The 14,640-nt window shown below is 39.2% G+C and overlaps 1 protein-coding gene across 1 annotated transcript in view; it reads right to left on the bottom strand.

Moving 5' to 3' along the window:
* LOC126355876 (DNA cross-link repair 1A protein-like) overlaps positions 1-14,640 on the bottom strand; it is a 60,740-nt gene that overhangs the window by 7,297 nt on the left and 38,803 nt on the right. The window contains exons 6-10 of the mRNA XM_050006376.1: positions 12,607-12,718; positions 10,869-11,012; positions 5,926-6,050; positions 5,501-5,676; positions 3,871-4,009 (exon numbers count right to left, since the gene is read on the bottom strand). Of these exons, the coding sequence (XP_049862333.1) occupies positions 3,871-4,009; positions 5,501-5,676; positions 5,926-6,050; positions 10,869-11,012; positions 12,607-12,718 (696 nt within the window). The remainder of the gene's footprint in view (positions 1-3,870; positions 4,010-5,500; positions 5,677-5,925; positions 6,051-10,868; positions 11,013-12,606; positions 12,719-14,640) is intronic.

Below are 14,640 nucleotides of genomic sequence, written 5' to 3'. Positions count from 1 at the left end.
CACACACTGCTTGCATCCCACGTGACAGTTGCATTCCAGACCGAGATGCTGGAGTTGTTGATCATGTGTGCATGAGCTGTGCTCTTTTACTAATGAAGGCTGTGGCCAAAAGCTTTCTGTAAGTGACAACGAGACAACACAAAAGTCTCCAGCATAGAAACCATACATTTCTGGACATAAATTCATTAGACCTTTTTTGTTCCATATCCTCTATTTGATCAAATCCTAGAGTTTGTACATGATGGAAAAAATCACAGCTGAAGGTAGGAGAAACACCATCTACATTCTGCACGTAAGGGTTTCTCACGCATAAATCACATCTGAATACTGTCAATGTGTCTTACTGTAAAGAAGACATGTTAAAGTTGAAGACAAGCACAATTAAAAAGACACTTGCATAAAGCTTTTGGCCACAGCCTTTATTAGTAAAAGAAAGAGAGACACACCATTTACACACAAGCAAGCACAGCTTATGCACACACTGCTTGCATCCCACGTGACAGTTGCATTCCAGACCGAGATGCTGGAGTTGTTGATCATGTGTGCATGAGCTGTGCTCTTTTACTAATGAAGGCTGTGGCCAAAAGCTTTCTGTAAGTGTCTTTTAACTGTGCCTATCTCCAACTTAACGTGTCTGCTTTACAGTAAGTCGCAAACAGTCTTTTCCTACATTGCTGACATTCCTACCTGGAGTTTCCACATCTGAATACTGGCTGTTTGTGAGAAGGTCATGTTATGCCTCATGTAAGACAGAGAAACATCTACCAGTGCACGCCAGAATTAAAGGGCAGCCAGATCATGGACAATCTGGACTTACATTTCACCATTCCATCATAATATTGATCGTGTTGATCAGGATCCCATGACTGCTACACAACTATAAGATCAATGGCGTCAGGGGAGTGTAATAAACCGAGATTCTAGCAAATAAATGAAAAATGTAGTGAGGCAAATGCAGACCAGAGCCATCAACAATTGTGTAATTGAATCAGTCATATGGAATGTGCCAGAGCCATTTGCATACCAATTGGAGTAACAATAGATGTTAATGTTCGCTAGTGGAAACCCATCTGGTATTCAGTACTAACATTTTAAGTCAAATGACTTTCAAAGACGACATTTATACAGCAATATCAACAAATAATTATTCTATATTTTGTAAAGGTAAAATGTAAATACTGTTATACATATGTTGACTTAGTATTTCCATTTTGTAAACTGTTATGCTGTCAAGAGAGAGCAAGTAGTTTTAAATGTTTTTGGATTACATAACTTGTTAGGAAAAGGCATCCAACATATATTTTGCTGCCAAATATTCGTACCACTAACAACTACATAAGAATATTGGATTATTTGTTGTGAGAACTCTATACACAAAATGATATCGTGGCACGAAGGTAACAAATACTCATTAAAAAAATTAATTTTACAACAGTCTGCCATCAAAAATAAAATGTATGAGGACTCTGCTTTTGTATGTAGAAATCTGAAATCCTCTTTACTTGATCATTACTTTTACACTGTATCTAAATTTTGGTCCATGTGTGTACAAAGCTATGAAATCGACTGCAGGAATGATTTTTGTAAAAAGGATTTACTGTGTGTGTGTGTGTGTGTGTGTGTGTGTGTGTGTGTGTGTGTGTGTTTGTACTCTAACTCATCAAAAGATTTTTTTCCAACAGCTAGCAAAGTTTTCATTCCCTTTTGTGTGTCTCCTGACAAGTCAATACTTCTGCTTTTCAGACAGTCCTTTACTCTAAATTATTTACATTTGGCCATAATTTTCCTTGCTATATCTATCTATACTAACTACATAAGCCTCTTTAAATGTTAGGTGAATATTTCACAAACACAGAGTGCAAAAGGGGGGCAGCAGCTTCAGGTATTGCAGATAAGTCTTTCCAACAACAAAGATAAGATTAACAACAAATTTCCATTGTGCGGGGTGGGAAGGAAGAAAGAACCACAAAGGAATTGCCCAAATTGAACGGAAAATGGTACGTGCGATAGACATGTACAGAAAAACAAAGTTTCTTTTCTGAAATTGTGATCATCTTTTTGTCTAAACATGTACTTCACATCTACCAATTTCCATCCCAAGGGGATAATTCCTTCGTGGTGCCTTTTACTTTTTAGTGTATGTCAGAATAACAACAAAATATCAATGTATTTTTCAAGATAGAAGGGACATACCCATACCAAATTTGCTAAAAGGTTTGATAAAGATTATTACAACTAACAAAACAGATGCTACTGTAATTGTGAACTTTATGCAAGAGAGATAACCACCTGCTGAGGGTGCTGAATGCGTACAAAGGTACACAGCTACAGAAATCATTTCAGTTTTACCAGTGTTTCACAAGTTACTTTATTCATGATGATTTGTACAGAAGAATTTACAAAATGTAATAATGTTTTTGATGTGGAAAGAAGATATAGGTAATGCTACTTCAACTGAGAACACACTTGCACTAAATGTCATCTCACTGCTTACAGCAATGTAATCTTATTAACAACTCAATTTATGGATGAAATATGTGGTGTTTCTTTCTTACACAGATTCCAACAAGACTACATACTGCACACACAAATTGAAGTAAATGAAATATGGAAGTAAGTATCTTTATGTGTATCTACTAACTTCAAATGACCACAACAGTTGTCCATACAGCAGCAATACTGCAATATTATTAGCAGAACCTGTTGAATCTTAAGAAAGAATTTGAAGGTAGAAGGCGCGACGTTCTGGTGTTGTGGGAAGTCTAAGAGAGTTACAGACACAATTTCTTATTTTCCATCTACCTGTTTCTGCTAAATGACAATATTATGAAACACACAGAGTGCTAAGCACCATACAGCAGAGAACTTGATTCACAGACAGGTACAACAAAAACTACTAAACATATAAACTTTCATCAAGAAGGCCTTCTTCTGGAATAGACAAAATACACACACACATACATACACGACCTCTGTCTCTGGCTGCCAAGTGTTTTTGCTGCGCCAGTCTATGACTCAACTTCTCCACTATATGGTGAGTCACAATCTATCCTTTTCATGATATTGTCATTACTCCACCCTGGATTTTCCATTTTTGTTTCTTCTTAATTAAGCAACTATTACCTTCTGTCCTGCCCCTTCATGTTAATCCCACTGTTTGGCACAGACCATCTTTCCTCCACACAAAGCCTCACTGACCAGTGTATTTCAACTACTAGTATTGAACACACATTCAGGCCTTACATGGAATACTATCTTTAACAATTTTGCCTTTCATTACAATTTGATCGATAAATTTTCCACGAGAACCAGCCTTTGAAGAATTCTTTACTTGACACCTAGTATTTATGTGTATTCTAAGACCTTTGCACAGTTGTTCCAAAGTAGCATATGTTTACTTGGTGCTGCAAGGTCAAACTTAAACCTCTATAAACAAGTAAATGCTCTACAAATACATGTGGTCCTTCTGCTCACAAAATCATGACATCCTTTCTCACTACTTGCATCAATCTCATTCTAATAAGAATTTCATCTTTGAAAACCAAATCCACAAACAGACTATTATTGTGAGAAATAGGAGGGCTGTGTCCTACACTAATCTCCTTATAGCCCATCTTAAACAGTTTACTTAAAGTAAAAGGCTCTCACACATTTCCTTAGGAAAGAAGTTCTTTGTAGATCTTGCACCGGTGTTATCAACATAACTATAAATTGGTACGAAGTTCACAAAGACTGTATTCATTGCCACTTTCAGTTCATTCCTGGACATGCTCCCATACTGTGAGACTGTATTCATTGCCGCTTTCAGTTCATTCCTGGAAATGCTCCCATACTGTGATATGTATATATTGGAGAGTGCTTCAGACTTACCATAAATAGTGACATTATCATCAGCTGTTCGCCTGAAGGTTAGTGAGGATCCTGAGTCTTGCAATTCCCATCCTGATGGCCGAAAGGCAAGAACATTGGAATATATTCCCTGTAAGCTGTTGAGATGGTCCTTCAAGTCCTGTAAACAAAAATGTGTTAATTAACTGGCTGTGATGTAGGGCCTGAGTGGTATATGGTCAAAATTGGGGGGGGGGGGGGCTGCTACCACTCACAAAGTGGCCACTCCTGTTGCTTATTTATATAAATGATATGCCCTCTAGTATTATGGGTAATTCTAAAATATTTCTGTTTGCTGATGACACTAGCTTGCTAGTAAAGGATGTGTGCAACACTGGCTCGGTTTCAAATAGTGCAGTTCATGACCTAAGTTCATGGCTTGTAGAAAATAAACTAATGCTAAATCACAGTAAGTCTCAGTTTTTACAGTTTCTACCACACAATTCAACAAAACTCATCATTTTAATTTCACAGAATGGGCGTATGATTAGTGAAACTGAACAGTTCATATTTCTAGGTGTTCATGTAGACAGTGAACTGTTGTGGAAAGCCCACGTCCAGGATCTTGTTCAAAGACTTAATTCTGCCATTTTTACTATTTGAATGGTATTTGAAGTACGTGATTGTTTGACACAAGAATTAGTCTACTTCGCTTATGTCAAATGGTATTATATTTTGGGGTAACTCTTCCCATTCTAAAAGGATATTTTTGGCTCAGAAATGGGCGGTTCGGGCAGTAAGTGGTGTAAGTTTGCGAACTTCTTGTCAACCCCTGTTCACTAGTCTGGGTATTTTGAGATTGCTCTCTCAATATATATTTTCTTTACTGTCATTTCTTGTTAACAATATCAGCTTAGTCCCAATAATTAGCAACTCTCACTCAGTTAATACTCAGCAGAAATCCAATCTGCATTTGGATCACACTTCCTTAACTCTTGTGCAGAAAGGTGTGCAGTATACTGCTGCATCCATTTTCAATAAGCTACCACAAGAATTCAAAAATCTTAGCAGTAATCCATACGCTTTCAAATTGAAACTGAACAGTTCCCTCATGGGTCAATCTTTACATTCTGTTGAGGAGTTCCTTGAAAAATTAAGCTAATTTGTATGTTATATTGTTGATTGTATTTACTTAAACTTATGGCTTGAATTTTTTTGGGTTCGTAAACATTTCATTTTATCTGTTATTACTTTTATGCTTCAATTTCATGTACTAAAATGTTCCATGACCTTGGAGATTTGCTCCTCAATTTGGTCCTACAGAACTACGGTATTTACTCGAATCTAAGCCGCACTTTTTTCCGGTATTTGTAAGCCAAAAAACCGCCGGCAGCTTAGAATCGAGTGCAAAGTTAGTGGAAGTTCTGTAAAATGTTGGTAGGTGCCGCCACAACTAACTGCTGCCGTCGAATATATGTATAAATTACTAGGACAACTTCAGGCACACTGATAAAGTTTTTCAATGATACCGATACATGTAATGCAATATATAGGGTATCCGTCAAACTTTTGAAAGGGAAATTAGGATTAATGCATCCGTCATATCCCTAATGAAAAATTACCTTAAGCGTCTAATAATATGGAATCAAACCAAAATACTTATGATACTTACCCGGGTGTTGAGCTCTTTCATAGCCAGCACATGCACCTGAGCTTCATGTGGTTTTGTTACAAGTCTTGTTTCAATGTTTGGATCACACAAACATTTTAGAACACCTCTCTTATCAGGGCGTGCCCACAGTTTTGCTCCTATTGCTTTACTGATACCTAGAAAAACTTTTTCCTTTCCTGAAAGTAACACTTCCCTATTAGAAAAATTAGAGGTTACACCATAAAATGTATCATTACAATGACGCTCACTGTAACAGTGGCCAAAAAAGACAAGTATATTATATACTATGATGTAATTGACAGTACGGGAAAATTCTGTGTGAGGAATATTACACCAGCTTCAAAATTGTATTTTTGTGGTTGTGCAAATACAGTTGCATATTTAGTATATCTCTGTGACTAAAAGGTAAAATGTGAACAACTTACCAATGAGATATGTTCCACACACTACCAAAGTTTTAGGACATCTTTGCAATGTTGCTTTTGTTATTTCTATGGCCTTTGCAATAACTTCTTCCTGTGATGGGAAATCATACCTTGGTTCACAATATCTGTAAACAAAACATTTCTATTAAGACAGAACACCTTAAAGTGAATCCAGCTGCTAAATTATTTCCCCGAAGACTACCAAAGTGTCAGATTTCATCAAGGAATAATGAAATTATGTTTACAAATAACAACATTATTACTGATAATACTACAGAAGTGTACAACAACACACACAATAATAGAAGCAGCACTGAACAGAGCAATTGCTTCAGAATGTTATATAAGCTATTTCTAATCGCTAGCAGAAGAAATTAAATGACTAGTTCCACAATAACTATTTGCTGCAGTTTCTATAGTCACTGCAAAGCACAGGAACAGATAAATGACAGTACAACAGTAATATGGGAAAGGAAAGAGACATAGACAAAAATACATGTACCGCCAAGATTTCATCACATGATGGCGGCATTGTAGGCACACTGACAAATAGGCTGTGACAAGCAAGAGGAAAAACTGAGCACACAGAATAGGAAAGACAAAGAGAGAGAATAATTTGATGACTTGTGTATGCCAAAGAGGAATGGCCAAAGAAAAAAGATGAGTAAACAAGACAGTTAACTGAAAAAATGCAATTAACTGGATGAAGAGGGAATTTAAGTAATGTAAGGGAAATAATACAGGAACACAACACTCCTAGGTTACAAGTAGCACTGAAAGTACAACAGCTACAAAAGTCATTAATGCTGTGTTATGTGGTTTGGTCAGTGGCAAGGCAGAACACTTCCTGTCTTCATCACAGACAAAAACACAACAAGAAAACCAGGAAAGATAGCACTAACTTTATCAGAAAGTTCCTTGGATTTAATAGGTATACATAACTTCCTGACAAGCACTATCCCCCAGACACAGGCTGCAAACAGGCCTCACATGCCATTTCTCCTCGCAAAGGAGTGACATGTCGGACTGCGACAATTGAACCACATCCTTTGCCAGGGCTTCAATTACCTATTATCATGCCCTGAAATGAGGGACATCCTACCTGAGGTCCTTCTCACTCCTCCTAAAGCGGTGTTCCATCACCCACATCATCCAACGTCTTAGTCCATCCCTATGCCACTCCCAATCCCAAACCCTTGCCACAACGATCCTATCCCTATGGATGACACATGTGCAAGACTCACCAAATCCACCCACCCAGCACTTTCTAATCCAATCCTGTCACAGGTTTATCCTACCCCATCAAGGGCTGGGCCACCTGTGAAAGCAGCAATGTCATTTACCAGCTCTTCTGCAATCATGCAGCAAAGCTTTTTACATTAATATGACTACCAACCAGCTTTCAAATGGTTCAAAGGGCTCTGAGTACTATGGGACTTAACATCTGAGGTCATCAGTCCCCTAGAACTTAGAACTACTTAAACATAACTAACCTAAGGACATCACACACGTCCATGCCCGAGGCAGGATTCGAACCTGCGACCGTAGCAGTCGCAGGGTTCCGGACTGAAGTGCCTAGAACCGCTCAGCCACTGCGGACGGCCAACTAGCTGTCCACCAGGACGAACAGCCACCACCGAACTGCAGCCAAGAGCTTAGTGGACCATCCTGTGGCACAACATGCAGCTAAACATAACATCCTTGATTTCAATGGCTGCTTCACTACCTGAGACATCTGGATCCTCCTTTCCATCACCAGCTTTTCTGCGCTGCAAAAATGGGACTTATTCTTACAACACATTCTCCGCTCTCATAATTATCCCGGCCTCAACCTATGGTAACATACTGCCCCACACCCTTCACCCAGCAGTTTCCAGCGCCTCTGTCCTATCACCTCCTCCCAATTCCCATCTCCTGTACCCTTTGTTTATCACCCTGTGACAACACACCTACTCATCTTTCCCTGCTTCTCTCGTTTTTTTGCTGTTTTCCCCACCTCCCTGCCACACAACCTGACATTGCACCCACTGGCATTCTAGTCCCTGCACACACTGCCAGTCAGTGCTTCTCCCCACCCATACACAGCTACCCGTTCCCCTTCCCCAACCCCTCCAGATTGCAGCTACCAGCCCACTTGATAACTGCATTCTGGCTCAAGCTGCTGGAGTTGACGGTGTTGTGATCATAAGGTGTGCTTGCTTGTGTGAATGAATGGTGTGTGTTTCTGTTCTTCCGACAAAGGCTATGGCCGAAAGCTTACGTGTAGATGTCTTTTAATTGTGCCTGCCTGCAACTTAGTGTTTTATCTACATAGTGAGTAGCAGTCTATCTTTTCCCACATTTTAACTTTCTGTAGAGTATTATATGACTTGTAAGTGCCCTTCGATAGTTTATGCTTACCTTATAGTACACCACAGGCATGAAAAGCCCTTAAGCAGGAATACAGATACTGGCAAGAGTAAAGATAGAGTCAGCACAGAATAACATGGCCAGTAGATGCACAGTCAGCAGGGCACATGTGGGGAGAGCAGTAGTGGTGGGGATTAATGGGCAAGTGCTGTAAGGGAGATGCCAAGAGCTGGACTGTGAGTGCCGTTCTAAACATTTTTTTGTAAATATTAAGTGGAGCCCATCCATGCCCACACTTGCATGGTGACCATTCAAAAAGATCTGTCACTCCTGCTTTGGTTACTATCTAAAAGGAATCCTGCTGAGAATGCAGCATTTTATTTTTGCCTGGTTTGATAACCATTTGGAACATTCAGAGAAGCATCACGAGTGGCGAATTTTGGGTAAAACCTACACATTTCTCTTGTTGCCATGTTGAAATTTGCTTCTTTTGCTAAAACACAGGGAAATTTACACTGTATCACCTCACTAATATGTTGTGCAGACACAATTGTGAGAGAATTCTAAAACAGTGGTTTACTAAGTTTATTAAGTGAGGAACCGAGGGCAAGTAAAGTCAGTAATTTATGAAAAAGCATGTCCTTGGCACAAACTAAATGTGTATTGTCTTCACATATGTTGTTCCAAAACCCGTAGCATTTCTCATTTCACTAGCTATTGATGGTCCTTAAAAATCACATTCTCTCATGAAAAAAGTCTGGAATGTTATAAATATTTTACTCTGGCTTTATCGATGGCACAGCATGATCCCAAATGAGTGTGCTAAATCAGTGTCCCCCCCCCCCCCCCTCCCCCCACACACACGCACCTGCCTTTTTCTGGCTGACTAAATTGTGCCAACTGCACAGCTCAACTAGGATGATGGGTTGTGGCACATAGAGCGGGCAACGAGAAAAAGGACGCAAGGAGTGAGGGGAAGGGTGGCAATGGCTGCGAGGGAAAGGACAGATGCACGTGTTAGGAATGTGGTACTGCTGAGCTCTTTCTGGCTGTAAGAATCCTTCTGAAACTTACTGTCATCTGCTAGCACAGATTTCATACAAAATATGAGACATTAAAATTCCTCTACGAGCTGTGTATCACAGGTCCATTTCTTAACTTTTCTTATTGGTTTACCAGATTTGCCTGTCATCTATGTACAAATAACTCACACAAAAGTAGTGGAAAAAATGAACAATCACAGATAAACTGTCTGTAACTCTAGTATTCAGTTACTCAATACGCACAACAGCAGAATTCAACACTGGATTCATCTGCGGCCTCCCTTCGACACACTGTTCCACCCTACTACCTCCCAATTTCAAATTACATCAGTCTTCTACACTCGCTTACACCTCCCCCCCCCCCCCCCCCCTCCTTCCACTACACTCCTTGCATCTGATTTCCTAGTCTCCCCCCACCCCCTCCTCACTTCTTACCACCTTTTTGGTACTTACCACTTGTCACTTCAATCTGTTACTCATGTATTTATTTCTTTGTCTATCTAAGCTCTTCCTTCTCTGTTCTATTACATTTTGTCTGGCAAAAGCTTGCTATCCTATTTATCTCACCTCACATGTGTGTTCTGTTCTTCGTCTTTTCTTGCCCTGAAGAGGGAGCTTGTGGTTCTGAAATCTAGGGGTTATTTTTCTTTAAGTGTGTGTGTGTGTGTGTGTGTGTGTGTGTGTGTGTGTGTGTGTGTGTGTGGGCGCGCGCGTGCGCATGTTTTGAAAAACCAATAAAAGCTGACTGAAATACATATTACATAATCTTTGTTCTACTTTCCTTAGAGATGATTTGCAAAGTTTCTCAGAATTTGTGGTTGGGATTCATGATCAATCAGAAATGCAAACAAATAAGATGAAACCCTGATAGATGCCAAACTTTATCATCTACACCAGTATCCTTACCTTTCTATGTGTTGCCAACACACATCTTTTTCCTTTGTAAATTTATGGAGAAACATCAATGGTACGAGGAAATGGCAGAAGAATGGCTTCAACATAGCATCAGAATTTTTTCCCACATTGAATCTCTCACAACGAATTAAGAGTACACACTTAAACGTAACTTCCTGGCATGCCACAGCAACATGCAAATCCAAATACTTAAAGCAAGAAAGATTCAAACCCAAACCTTTAGTGTGCAGATGACGATTAGTAACAGCACTTCCCATAAACAATGACAGTGCCAAGCCTCAGTCTACCCCACACTTTTAATGTGAAATATCCTCCTGGCATACATACTTGCAACTTCACAGACCATTAGAATTCTTTTGTCAGTTGTCTCCTACTGTTAGAGCTGACCTTAATTCAACACTCTTTCAAATTTCTGTGCATGTTTCATTTCAGTTTCTAAATTCTTAATGAGTACAGTGTTAACTAAGTAGTGAAAATGAAAAACAGTAGTTGGTGCCACGGTTCCAAACGCCAGTTAAGCAGGGCATCATCTATCAAGAGAGCTGGACAAAAGTATGTGATGAAAATACTCAAAAAAGATGAAGAAATATTTTACAGAAACAGGATGAGAATAAAAACGCAAAAAAAACTGCTTACGTGGTGTCGAGGAATAGCTTGTTTATAGAGCAGTGTTGAATGGCTGGAAATGACTTCATGATTCCGTGATAACGAAAATCGCCTACATGTAAAAAATTTCTACCATCAGGTAGCCGAAACAGCAGCATAATTGAACCAGGACAACTGCAAAAGTAAAACAGAATACATGTTATGAAAAAATATCACGAAGTCAGTAAAAACTTCCATTATTTGTAATCCCAATTATTGCTACTAAAATTCTTATGCTAGAATTACATTTTTTTTTACAACAATGCTCTTAAATTTAAGAATACTGTGAAATGAGGTTTTCCTAGATTATACAGTTCATTCCTTAGCAAGTTGAATGTTCGTAATTTTTACGCAAGAGACATAAGTGTACACTGAGATGACGAAAGCCGTGGGACACCTCCTGATATTGCGTCTAACCTCCTTTTGCCCAGAATAGTGCTGCAACTTGACACTGCATGGACTCAACAAGTCCTTAGAAGTTGCCGGCAGAAATATTGGCCATGTCGCCTCTACAACCGACCATAATTGCAAAAGTGTAGCCAGGAAAGGATTTTGTGCATGACATGCTCTCTTCCATAAATGTTTGATGGGATTCATTTTGGGCAATCTGGATGGGCAGGTCATTTGCTCGAATTGTCAGGAACGTTCTTCAAAGCAACTATTCTGAGCCAGTGACATTGTCCATTGCTATCCGTAAAAACCTCATCATTATTTGGGAATGTGAAGTCCAAGAATGCCTGCACATGTTTTCCAAGCAGCCAAACATAAGCATTTCCAGTCAGTTGAACCAAAGGACTCAGTCCATTCCATGTAAACACAGCCCACACCATTATGCAGCCATCACCTGCTTGCACAACTCCTTATTGCCAATTTGGGTCCATGGCTTCATGAGGTCTGCATCAGACTTCAACCTTACCGTCATCTCTTGTCAACTGAAAATTGGGACTCATCTGAAGGTTTTCCAGTCGTCTAGGGCACAACTGATATGGTCAACAGCCCAGGAGAGGCACTGGAAGCTATTTCATGCTGTTAGCAAAGGGACTCGTGTCAGTCGTGTGATACCATAGCCCATTTACCCAAAAATTCGCCGCACTGTCCTTACGGATACGTTCGTCGTACGTCAAACATTGATTTCTGCGGTTACTTCAAGGCTTGGTGCTTGTCTGTTACCACTGAAGACTACACTAGTGCCGCTACGCTTGGTCATTATGTGAAGGCCGTCGGCCACTGCGTTGTCCGTGGTAAGAGGTGATGCCTGAAATCTGGTACTCTCAGCACCCTCCTGACGTTGTGGATCTCAGAATATTCAATTCTCTTATGATTTCTGAAATGGAACATCTCATGTGTCCAGTTCCAACAACCGTTCTGTATTCAAAGCCTGTTAATTCCCACTGTGTAGCCATAATCATGTTACAAACATTTTCACATGGATCAGCTGAGTACAAATGCCAGTGCACTGCTCTTTTATACACCGTGTTCATGATACTACTGGCATCTGTACATGTGCATACTGCTATCCCATGACATTTGTCACCTCAGTGTAAATAAAACAGCAACAAAAGAAAATACACACAACATTTTTCAACATTTTGAAATTTTTATTCTATACTTGTTGATATTAGTAATATTACTGAACAAAAATACTTTAACTTTTTAGAAAGGTAGTGGTGTCAAATTTAAGTCACATCTATAACTATATTTTATTGGAGATACAAATTTGTCAACTTACTGATTTGCATCTAATGCTGTAACCCGAACCATTCCAATAACTCTTTCATCATTAAGTTCTAGGACAGTCAAGTACTTCTCATCCACACCAATTTTTTTCTTGACAAGGGCAGCTAGCAAGCATAAAAATTAACAATCATATATTTTATTCACTTTCAATAACACAATAATATTCTCTGCAATTTGACACAATAGGTTTGGTTTAAAAAAGCTGAATGTTAAACAAAATTTTAAGCCACAAAATTGTCGTTACAATACAGTTACACAACATGTAATGTGGTTGTCACCACCAATAGACTATAAATGTTACCTTGCCTCCATTTTGCATTCCAGTCCCTCTTTATTTTCTCACAACAGTTCCTATTTTTAACGAATTGTCCTGATATCCCCAGGCACTCTTTGTGGACAGTAAAATGTCCTGGATTTTCATCTTACACAGTATAAATTAGTTTTTTTTTTTAATTAATCATCTGATCTGATTGGATGGTTTCTTTCAAGACAGGGAAAATTTCCCTATATTATTCCAATTATTGCGTGAATTTGAGGAATGTTGGTATTATGCTTAGTTCCATCAAAAAATTAAGCTGTCTCAAGCCTCTAGCTCAATAAATAACATTGATTTTATAAGGAATTTGAAGGGGCTGGTGTCCTATCAGCAATGCAATGCTTTCAGATTTTGGTTTTCACTTGCATCTGCACTATTGTTCTTATTCGGTAACACTTTTCCGAGTATATGCCCACCTTTCTATGTGTATGGTCACACTGTCATGTTATTTTGAAGACCACTGTTGCAAACGGTCTTCATCAGAGCTATTCTTCATACTATTGGTCATTCCTGTCTTAAGATGTTATATAGTGTCAATTTCATCCTGCTCCTAGTGCCAGTTTGTCTGAACATCATTGAACTCTATTCTGATTCAAGGAGGAAGCTGAGACTGACATCCTTTATTAATAGTAGTTCTTATTTTAATTTCCATTGGCTCATATCAGTGAGTGAGGAACAAGCCATTTCACTCCCACAGTGGCAGTCTAGACAACTGAGTGCATTCTGAGCCTTCCGTCTTTACGTTTATTGTCACATTTGGCTGGGGAAGCCATGTGAGCAATTTCAGCCCAAAGGTCAGTTATGGCTGTCAGTCAACATGATCGGAGCCTGTATTTGTCATTTACAATTCATATTGGCATGCTGCCTCACAATTCCAATCACCTCTCACATCTCTCTCTTGAAGGTAAGGCTTGATAGCCAGCATGCAAGCTAATGGAAACCGTATAATATATAACTGTGGCAATGTTCCACCACTGCTGCCTTCCTGTGTTGTGTGAGCCATATGTGCCTTTGTTTTTCATAAGAGATGTATTAACTGGACACTAGATCTCACAGTGTATACTATAACACTCTCAAAGTTAACTTTATAGAGTCCGGATGTGGAGATCCTAGTATGCCCCATTTAGTTGCTGCCTCAGTATATTGGCTTGCCACCCGCTTGGCAGACAACTTTTCCAACATATTCGCTGACACCCTGCACATACAGTAGGAGGATGAAGTGATTCTACGCTTTACCTTCAAGTGTCCTCAATCAGTACACCAGTGCGTAGTGCAGAATTACTACTACTACTACTACTACTACTACTATAATAATAATAATTATTATTATTATTATAATAATTATTACTGTAATTATTACTGCATAATGGTGGGAGCTGCTGTGCACCTGCATATCGGTACTGGTTGGTTTCCTGTACACTCTGTGGTTGAGTGAGCCATCAGGTTTTCTGAACACATCTACATCAAGGAAGGGAAGCATGACACTATTTTGAATTTTCATCATGAGCTGTATGTTAGTATAACATTTATCTGGAAAGTAATGTCACTATGTCCGCATAAGCTAATTTATTGATCAGAATGGTACAATTCATTAAAGTTCTTCAAAATAGGACTCTTTTGTATCAATACATTTCTTTCAGCAAGACTGGTGAGGACAATGATGATGGGATATGAGAAATTAGAGCTCCGATGGAGGCATAGACACAGTCA

Source organism: Schistocerca gregaria, chromosome 3 (assembly GCF_023897955.1).
Source record: "Schistocerca gregaria isolate iqSchGreg1 chromosome 3, iqSchGreg1.2, whole genome shotgun sequence".
Lineage (NCBI taxonomy): Eukaryota > Metazoa > Arthropoda > Insecta > Orthoptera > Acrididae > Schistocerca > Schistocerca gregaria.
Note: the sequence above shows the minus strand (reverse complement) of the source record. Positions and strands in the feature narration are given on the sequence as shown.